Here is a 10,872-nt window from a genome sequence, read left to right as displayed (position 1 = left end):
AAATATGTTAACTTTTAAAGAAACCCGCAAGTATTTGTTCATATTTTCGATTCCTCGAAATATCCGCCTTTTGCTCGTATTACAGCATCGCATATTCTGGGCATCCTATCAATTAATTTACGCAAAGATTCTGCTGATATTTTATTTCAGCAATTTTGCAGAAATGTCCAAAGTTGTTTTGTATTAGTAGGTGGCAATTTTCTTACTTCTCTGTCCAACTCGTCCCACAGCAACTCGATCGGGTTACAATCCGGCGACTGAGGAGGCCATTCCATATATTTGAGTTGTTTTTGATTTTCTTTGGCTGCAATGTAATCCTGAAAAAATTTTGAAGTGTGCTTGGGATCGTTATCCTGCTGGAAAACGAATCCGCTGCCCGCAAGTCTTTTCCCACACGGAAAAGCGTGCCGTTGAAGCATGTTGTGGTAGAATTTTTTGTCCATGATACCCTCAATTTGCACAATGTCTCCAACTTTGTCTCCAGCAAAGCATCTCCAGACTAACACTAACCCTCCACCATGCTTAACTGTGGGAGCAACACATTGGTTCATCATGCGTTCACCGACAAAACGACGAACACATTGGCGGCGTCGTTTGTTGAAAATTTCAACAACTTTATGTTTTTTAGCCCAATTAAGTCTCTTTACTTTATTTTGCTTTCGAAGTAAAGGTTTTTTGGCGGGACGCACCCTTTTAGGCCGTAGTTTCTTAGTCGTCGCTATACCGTCGAAACAGATACTGGAGCCTCGCGCGAGGAATTGAGTTGTTCGCGAATTTCAGGGGCTGTTTGAAAACTATTTGTTTTTTGCTGACAACACATATGATTTTATCCTCTCCTTTTGACGTAGTTTTAGGCCTCCCAGAACGATGACGACTGTGATTGCACCCAGTATCGCTCTTTCTTTGTAACGTTCTCATGACAGCATTTTGAGAGACATTACATTTCGAAGCAAATTTTCGCGTTGAATAGCCTTTTCCATGTAGTGCTACAATGACTGCTCGTGTTTCTACACTAAGCTCTGCTTTCCGACTCATTTTAAATAATAAAACAAGAAATATGCAATAAGATGTTACGCGTAATATGCACTAGACTCATTGACAGAATGCAGCAAGTCATAACACGAACATGCTTGATCTACGCGTCTCCCACAGTCACTTTGTAAGCAATAACAATCTCCTAAACTCAAACTAGTAGCAGAACGCACGTTTTAAAAAAAACCACTAATAGGCCGACTTGATTGTGTAAAATTCCAAAATAATGTAAGTGAACCCAAACTTTTGAAAAATGAAAAGAAAGTTTCATCAAAATTCTAAAATTTTAGTCAGTATTAAAAATAATTATAAAAAGGAATAATCTGGGAACGCAGCTTTGTAGTCCTTTCAATTTTTATAAAGTTATATAAAGTTCCCGTTGGTTTTTGATAATTTTTTTTGTTTGTTTTTTCTTCACAAATTATCACTGTGGGCTTGAATTTTATCAAATTAAAATTTTTCCAATAAATCTAACAAAAAATTCTAATAAAAATTTATGGGATTTAAAAAAACAACGCCAAAAAAAAAAAATAAAATAAAATTATCAAAAATTAACGGGGATAGGCAATCACGTTGGGCTCAAACTGTTCCAAATCAATACTTTTCTAAAATTTTTTTTTAAATTTATTAAACTAGAAACACTTTCAAAGTTTAAAGTTTTCAATTATATTGTTTGTTTTTGTAGTATGAACTATATTTTTATAAAAAATGATGTCTGCGTAAAATTGGCGTTAATGGCAGAAATGCACTCGGAGTTTTGCCATTGCCTGCCGAGGGGCGACCGCTGTTAGAAAAAAATTTTTTGTTATTTTTTGTTTAAAAAAACTAAAATATGAAAAAATTGTGTTATCAACATATGGCATTCGCTATAAGTAGCAGAAGTCATAACACCGTCACAAGCAAAAAAAAAAAAAAAAATTTGCAAAAATCAAATCAAATTTCGAGCCACTTTAAACTTTAATGCTTTCCTGTATCAAAACTTAATGAGCTGGAATCCTATATACCCAGGATTTTTCTAAGAGGTTGGAAATTGATGAAAACTCATTAACTTTTTTTAATTTTGTGGAAAGTTTTAAATTTGATGTAATATGATTTTTGGTGTAGTATGATTTATATTTTTATTAAAAATGACATAAGAAATTTAAAAAAAGTAGTCACATTTTGACATTCGCTATATGAAAAAAGTCATAACACCGCCAATAAAAATTGTCTCAAAAATCAACGCAAATTACGAGCCACTTTAAACTTTAATTTATTTTGTATGGAAAATTATGTACCCAGAATTTTTCTAAGAATTTTAAAATTGATGAAAACTTATTGAAATTTTTAAAATTTTGTGAAAAGTTTGTTGTACTCTGATTTACATTTTTATTCAAAATTACATAAAAAAAATTTAAAAATATCTGGCATTCACTATAGGAATCAAAAGTCACAACACCGCCAATAAAATTTTTTGATTATTTCAAAAATAAACGCAACTGAAGCTACTTTAAATTTGCACTTTTTATATCAAAATTGAATGGACTACAAAACTGCATGTCCAGAATTTATCTACAAATTTTGAAATTGATGAAAATTTATAGATTTTGCAAAAAAAATTTTGTTTTCAAAATATGAAACTTTGAGTTATGTGGTTTTTATTGTTGTCATAACTAAGCTTTGATAAAAGAAAATTAAATAAAAAAGTATTAATTTAAAAAACGTGGCAATAAGTCATGCAGCTATTATTTTGACCGCAACTTTTGTGTTGTACGTATTCTACTTGAAGTGCCTCAGTGAATAGGGTAAATGGTAGTGCCATTTGGATTGTAATAATGCTACAAAATGTTGCATGCAGCGTTGCAAAAATTAATGTGTTGTAAAATTTAATTAATTTCAAAACTCACACATGCTCATAAATGCAGATTACATATACTTGTATATACCTATATATATATGCGCATGCATGTATGTGTGCATGTGTGTTTTATGTATGTATGTATGCATGCATGTTTGTATGTAAATCTATTACGTGTGCAAATGTGCATTTTATTTGCGTGCATAATTTTCCATTCAAAACCAACGGTGCGTATGACGACGTGCCATTGCCATTGCTATTGTTGTTGTTGGCGGTTGGCGGTTGGCGCGTGCATAGCACTCATTTTAACACTCATTCAATTCGACACTGAAGCTGCTAAAGTCCCGATTTTCACATACAAACAACCTCCTCACATATATATTAACTCCTGCTGGCGCCACACTGCCGCTCACTGTTCCTGCATGTTTGTAGTTGTGTGGCATGTTTGTTGCATGCGCGCTCACCCGCTCGCTTTTCACATTGTTTGCCACCTTTATTGTACATTAATGACTCTTGTTGATGAAGCTGTTACTCCTACCGACTAGTGATTATTGTTGTGTTCGCTCTCGCTGCCACTAAATGGCATTGTTACTATACCTACTAGCTTGCAACACTGCCACTGTTTGTATTGCAAATTAATTTCGGGCGAGCATTTTCAAATATTCAGGTGTATGTAACCATTAAACAGCCTTCGTTGCTGCAACAAGCAGCATAATAATAATAATACTTAGTAAATGCATTTATTCAGACTCTCATGCACACACACACACACTCATGTATGTATGTGCTCAAACTTAACTGCTGATGCAATGGTTTTTATGCCAAAATTTGTGAAATTTCGCCACTCATCACCGCCCAAAACACCTCATAGCTGGTGATTCATTTACTTCAAATGAAATTCAATTTTAATAACAATAAATTATCCACTTTTACTCCATTTTGTTGCTAAGGCTGCAATTATAATTTGAATGTGTCACGTTTAGTGTTTAGTGGCAATGGTTGGTGGGCGTAGGAACGTTGATCCTTAGTTGCTGAGCTGCCTTTGTTGCCTTAATTACAAAATTTCACAAGAGCTTTTCGAATAGTTATGCAAATTAATAAACATGAAGCTTTCTTTGAGCAAATTTCACTCAGTTATGTGATTAACCCTCGGCCGTCATCCTTCGCCAAAGTGACGACGTGCGATCTTATTATCAAGTTTGTTCACGTTTTCATCGCTTCTTTTGCTCGAATTTTTAAGCTATGAAAGCGATGAAGTGATATTTTAATTAAAAATTAAGTAAACATAAAAATAAAATCTATTAGGGACATAATTTGTGCACAAAATTCTTTCAACCCGGATTTGGATCGTCCTAATGTTTTTCGACAAAAGTTGTGACGAATAACTTTGTAAAGGGTCTTTCCTATTTGCAGTTTCAAGATGAAACAAGTAAAATTTCAGGTTTTTTCAGGTTTCACTGCTTTTATTTAAAATATGGCTCTTAACGGTAATCATAACTGGCTTTTTTTCCGTCGGAGAAGAAGCAGCCAAAATACGCATCCCTCACAACACACACTGTGACAGTTGTAAACAACCGGTGAAAAAGGAAACGGCCTTCCACTTCCTTTGTGAATGCCCTGCCCTATGGAAGGATAGAATATCAATCCTGGGCAAACCACAGGTCGAGAGTCTCGAACAATTGTCTAGCTTAGATTTCAACAAGCTAATAAGGTTCATGAACCAGTCCATAGTCATGCTGTGAATCACCTGTAAAATCAGGATGTGGCAACAAAATGGTGTGGAATGAATCACTACTTTAACCAACCAACCAATCAACGGTTCTCAACAAATATATGTAAAAAATGACGTCATTTAAATGTTCACCATGAGTACGTCTACAGGTCAAATTCACCAAACAGTCAATTCATGTTGAGGGCAATTCACGAACCAAGACTCGGATTTGAACCCCAAGGCCTTCCGCCTTCAAAAACTTTCTACACTGAACCTGAATATGGATCGACTTTTTATTCTATTTTTGAGTTACATTTGTTGGGTGCCCTATTATATGTATATCCGGAACACCCAAGCAAGTACTCGTATGTGTTCATTTAGGTTAAAATGGGCGTGTAAGTGAAAAACTCACTTTTTTCGTTGTTGTTGAGATTACAGGAAATTATTTATGCAGCTTACGTGCAATTAAATTTGAGTCATATAGGCTACTTACGAGCTCCATCGGAACAGAGGCAGCAGAAAATAAATAATACAGTACTATCTACATTGATGACCCAGAAGCTTTTGGTGCAGGGCAAAATGAAAAATTATAAGCATAAAATAATTACAAAGTGTTAAGTAGCCATCAACAAAATATCCCCAATGGAGAAAACAAGTATGCATAGACATTAAAATTTTGTACAGCACCGGACAACTAATTAGCAACGAAATTTTGCTGATAATAGCATTATCAAAATATCCGATTTTTTAACATATAATTTAATTTATTATAAAAAATTTTTGAATATTGGCTCTAAATTTAATAGGTCTCCCCAGGGAGTCTCCCCAGAAGAGGAGGTATTGTTTTAGTGACCACACCCCTTAACGCAGTAGACGACGGTCGCTGTAAGTGCGAAGGGGGTCGAGGAAGCTAGCACCGCCACAACGTCAAAATCAAAAACTTTTTGTGCCCAATTTATGGGCTATTTATGGGCTAATTTTGGGCCGCGACAAAAATTTTTGGGCTCTTCTCAATCTAGAATCATTGACACTTCAAAGTGGCGGTGCCAGCTGTAAAATAGCCAGCACCGCCACAATGATAACTCGAGAACGGTTGGTCGTAGAAAAATCTCAAGGATATCAGAATTTTGGGCTATTTATGGGCTTTCAAATCCATATAAACAAATTTTTAAAAAGTCACCCTCTCTGCATAAACTGACACCCCCACATGCATATGTCCTGTAAATAATAATGAAAACGACAAACTAAAATTTTTTCACAGCACTATTATCAAAGTTACTTGCTACTCAACACTATTCAGTTGCAAAAAAAAAATTTTTATATTTTTTTGTCATTTTTATTCACGCAAGTTGAGGAGGGGGGTGTTAGTGTACACAGAAAGGGTGGTTTTTTTTTGTTTTGTTTGTATGCATTTGAAAGCCCATAAATAGCCCAAAATTTTGATATGCTTGAGATTTTTCTACGACCAATCGTTCTCGAGTTATCATTGTGGCGGTGCTGGTTGTTTTACAGCTGATTTGCAAAACTGGCAATTACTTGAGAGCTAAACGAGCCTAAAAAATTTTGTTGTATCCCATCATCAGCCTATAATGCAGACAATATTGAATAAATACGATAATTTTTTCAATACCTTTAATGTATCAAATATTTAAACATAAAATTTTTTTATGGGTAAACTAAATGATATATACATACATAATTCAGTCAAAAGGCCATACTTCGATTTTGCTCTGGCATAACCTTTCATCATTCACAGATTTTTGCATGCTGAATCGAACGATATAAAAATTTTTTCTTACATTTTTTTGAGAATTTAGAGAGTGGCAAGGAAAGATTGAGAGAGCGAAAGAGATAGCAATATTATCTTTCTCTCACTCTCTCTCTCTCTCTCTCTCTCTCTCTCCCTCTCTCTCATACACATTGTGTAAGCGCAAGGCGCCAGGGGTGTTCAACGACCATGTTTCCATTGTCACAAGCATTCATGATTATTAGGTGTCAGTCTCAAATTATTTTTGAACTTGCAATTTTTTAATTTTATCAAGCAAATTGTGAAATTGTTTTTTGTATAAAACAGTATTTTTACGAAATTTTCTTATACTTCTCGACCAAAGTATACTAACTGTATCATTCAGTAACGCATTCATTTTTTTTTTGTTGTTTGAACGATTGTTCCGAGAATACTAGAAACAAATTTTTTTCGTTGTTGTTATGACGTCAACGCCCAGAGATTACATGGATAATATAACACGAAAGTAAACACAGTAAACGATGTAAACACAGACAATACGGCGTGTCGGATAACCAATCATATCGTTCTTTAATAACAGAAAGACGTACACACAATTTGAACAGTCAGTTGAGTTAGAGAAATTGTCAGCGAAAGTATCAATGTTCTAGGCTCCTTCGATACATCTTGCATTGTTTCTAACTAAAGTAACAATCCATTTTTCATCGTGTGTGTATATGTTATTAAAGTGTATATATATTATTTTAGTGTGTATATATATTATTTAAGTGTGTATATATATCATAATATAATATTATACGTAGACACATAAAATTTTTGACAATTTTTCACGTGGACGTAATTTTTATAGACAATGAGTGTCAAACGCGGTAGGCCTCGTGATCTTGACAAATGTCAAAAAATTAACACATGTATATTATCATTTAAGGATGATATAGTTTGCGGTGATTCAGTTGCATCTAAATCGAACAATGTGTGGCAAACATTATCCGCTCAAACAGGGTTATCCGCATCGGCCCTTTATAGCCGAGTGATCTGTAATCGGTATGGCATCCGAGACGAACTCTTCGGATTATCAGACGAAAAACATGAGGACGACCACCCTATTGACGATACAATTGACTCGGTTAATTCATCTTGCCCTGATAGAAGCAACAATTTATTAATTTGCTTCGGACCGGATGAATTTAACCAAATGACGGAGAGAAATACATATTCTTCAAAAGACGCAAGACGACGCAACAAGAAGCGAGAAGTGCTGCACTTCAAACCCGGTGTATGGGAGGTTGCAGTGAATGATCGCCTGTATGCGATGTACAAAATTTCATGTGGATTTCACTTCAGGAAACACCACCTGTCATCAGAACGAGGAGCCGGCTCGTTCTCGGGGTATTGTAAGTGTGGCAGTGAAATCGAGGGAATAATAAGTGATATCGGAAAAAGTACAGTTAATGTGAGCTGTCTGATAACGCGGGGTACTGGTAAATGTGGCAAACGATATTGTCGCGCCCCTGAACGAGAAGGTAAATATCATTTAAATTTTTTTTAAGATTCGACCTGTTATCTGACACTTGATGTTAAATTTTTTTTTTTTAACAAATTAAAATAGACGAATAAAAACTATTTCAATGAATTTTTGAAGCATAAACCCTTTATTGTATCAATTCTAGTCAAAGTAGTTGACACACTATTTCACCAAGAATTGATGAATAATAAAGATCTTTGAGAGATTTGAAATCATTTTTAAAAAAATTACGAAAAACCATAAGACGTCAAATGACTGAGTTGATCGAATCATAAAGTATAATTTCAAAATAAAAAATGAAAATCAAAAGGTCGCAGGTGATCGCTAACTTTTTATGTTTCGTTTCTAGATATTGGGAATGAGTTACATGCAAAAAATATTGCTCCGTCAACATTTCGAGCTCTCCGTGCGAAGGAAAAAATGGTAAAATGCAGTGATCCTGAACCGGGCACTCTTTACAGTGCATCGGTATTGAGAAGAATAAAAAGTGAAAAAACTCAAAAACTCTATGTTCATAAAGATGTAATCACTGCACTTAACATCTTGCAGGCTGAGAAATTGAGGGGGACTATTAAATTTCTCTCGATAGAGCCATTTTTCGTGCATTACTCGACGTCCTACCAAATCCAAAGGTATAAAGTCTTTGCAATGCATGAAGCTCACCCACAAATATCTTTTGATGGCAGTGGAAAATATGTACCACGCATCAAATTTCCAAATGGGAATCAATCAGGCCCAGTATTCCTCTACCAGATGGTTGCCCGGAGATCCGATGGTAGCGCATTTGAAGTAAATCAAATGTTCTCAGCGACTCATAACACCAACATTATTCATTATTGGCTTTTGGAATTTAAAAGCTATGGCGTTCCGTTGCCAAAAGAGATAGTCACTGATGGCGGATTGGCATTACTCAATGCGGCGATTCGAAGTTTTACTTCATATCAAAATGTTAACGAGTATGCTGACATATGCCTAACGAGTACACGAGAGAATTTACATCCTCCAACATGCTACATAAGGATGGATGTCGCCCATGTTATAAAAAATTGGAGGGATATACTCGCAAATTCAAAAATGCGCTTATTGCCAAACGTAAAAAAATTTTACATGGCAGTATTTGGCCTTCTCATTATGAGTCGCAGTCTTGAAGACTTTCGTGAAATCTTGCGATCTATGATGATTGTCAGTATGTGTGAGAAAGACGGTAATGTTACGTCATCGAATCAGCCGACTATGTGCAAATTTTATAAAAACAAATTGCTTCAGATGATCACCAAAATTCCAGGCGATTTGCTTTCTGAAGAGGCGTTAACCGAGGAAACTGGTGAGTACAAGACATTTACATACACGTACATATAAATGATATAATTCGTAATTGTGCATTTCAGATGATATATGGAACGAAACACGTCGAGGTGACGATGTCGACATCAACGATTCCGGAAAACAAAGTAAATGTTTGATGTTTGCCCAAACCATCCACGATGAAATTGTTCCACGGTGCATCACCAATGACGAAGACAATACAGATTCAGATAATGCCCATTATTGCCCGGACATCACTAATCATATTTTAAGGAAATCTAAAACATTTCCGTTATGGTCGTGTGTTTGTCGTGATACTTTCAATTATGGCAGAGTTCCGGCGACGAGCAGCTGCAGTGAGTCAATGTTCAATAACATCAGAAACCGATATTTTGGAAACATGACATTTCCAATTCGTGTGGATGATTTTATTGTAAAGCATACAGACATCATTGATGGGAAAATGCATATGAGTGGAATAGATACGACACCGACGATGTCTTCACAACAATCGCCAACAGATGTGAATTCTCCACGATCGTTCTGCAATTAACCACTTCATCGTGATTCCTCAGTTACTTGCAAAATTTGCACGTCCTCGTTTGCTGCAACGATTCCTGAAGATGAGCCACTGGACAAGCATCTGTGTCAATTGTGTCTGCGGATGTCAAAAGAGGAAATTGAGAACATTCTGGCCTCCAGAACTTATGAAAATTGGTACGGGCTAGTGGCAAAAGAGGAAAAAAAGAAAATAGCCGTAGAAAAAAAACGACAAGTTGAAACACAATCACTATACTTGCAGCCGAATTTTACCGAAAATCAGCTTTTACTGCATCAATCACTTAAACGCTTTCCAGTATTAAAAAATGGAAATAGTTGCACTGCACCTGTACCAGTCGATGGAAAAGCCACAGTTTTATCAAACACTTGTGCATTTGATTCCATTGCTCAGGTAATATATACACGCATCATAGCGAAGTTTCCAATAAAAACAATTAATATGATAATTTTGTTATTGTATTGTTATGCAATCGTTACATTTTATTTCAGATCTTCACGGTTGCATGTTTTGACGATGCCGATTTTATGGAGTGCTGCAAAAAATCAAAACTGATTTTCTTCGATCTTATTGCAAGCATGAGTACCCACCAACTGAATTACGGCATGTACATTACGCGAGCAAAATTATTAAAATCGTTGATGCCATTTCAAGAAGGAGAGGAAATCGACGCAGTGAAATGCCAAATTAACACTGGAGAATTATGCGCAAAACTGTTTTCAAAAATTCCCAGCTTTACAACGATCAAAACTTGTAGTACTGGCTGCGCTCCCATAGAAAAGGATTGGCCAACAGTTTTAGTGCCACTCAACGAAATAAAACAAATTCCTCAGTATTTGGAGGAATCTGTATTTATTAGACATGCAAAGCCATGTCGAAACTGCAAAATAACAACAAATATTGATTTTCGAATTGGTGTGTATCAATTTATAAATTTATTTTCTTATATTTGTAATATTTTACTTTATTTAATTAAAAAAATACCAGTCTAACGGTTAGACGCGATAGAAGTGAAACCTTCCGTAAAACAAACTGAGAGAGAATAAGACGAAAGCAGCATTAGGAGCGGGATAATTATAGGTTCATTATAATATTGCTATAAAGTTCATATTTTATTTTCTTCATTTTATTATTATTCATCCTCAATGTTTTCAAT

The 10,872-nt window shown here is 35.3% G+C and overlaps 1 protein-coding gene across 1 annotated transcript; it reads left to right on the top strand.

The window, feature by feature from the left end:
• The first annotated feature begins 9,821 nt into the window (after positions 1–9,821).
• LOC129244390 (uncharacterized) lies at positions 9,822–10,473 on the top strand. Its single transcript, XM_054882011.1, has 3 exons — positions 9,822–10,109; positions 10,208–10,390; positions 10,450–10,473. The coding sequence occupies exons 1-3, from the start codon at positions 9,822–9,824 to the stop codon at positions 10,471–10,473; spliced, it is 495 nt and encodes a 164-aa protein (XP_054737986.1).
• Positions 10,474–10,872: the final 399 nt, after the last annotated feature.

The sequence above is a fragment of the Anastrepha obliqua genome, chromosome 4 (genome assembly GCF_027943255.1).
Source record: "Anastrepha obliqua isolate idAnaObli1 chromosome 4, idAnaObli1_1.0, whole genome shotgun sequence".
Lineage (NCBI taxonomy): Eukaryota > Metazoa > Arthropoda > Insecta > Diptera > Tephritidae > Anastrepha > Anastrepha obliqua.
Note: the sequence above shows the minus strand (reverse complement) of the source record. Positions and strands in the feature narration are given on the sequence as shown.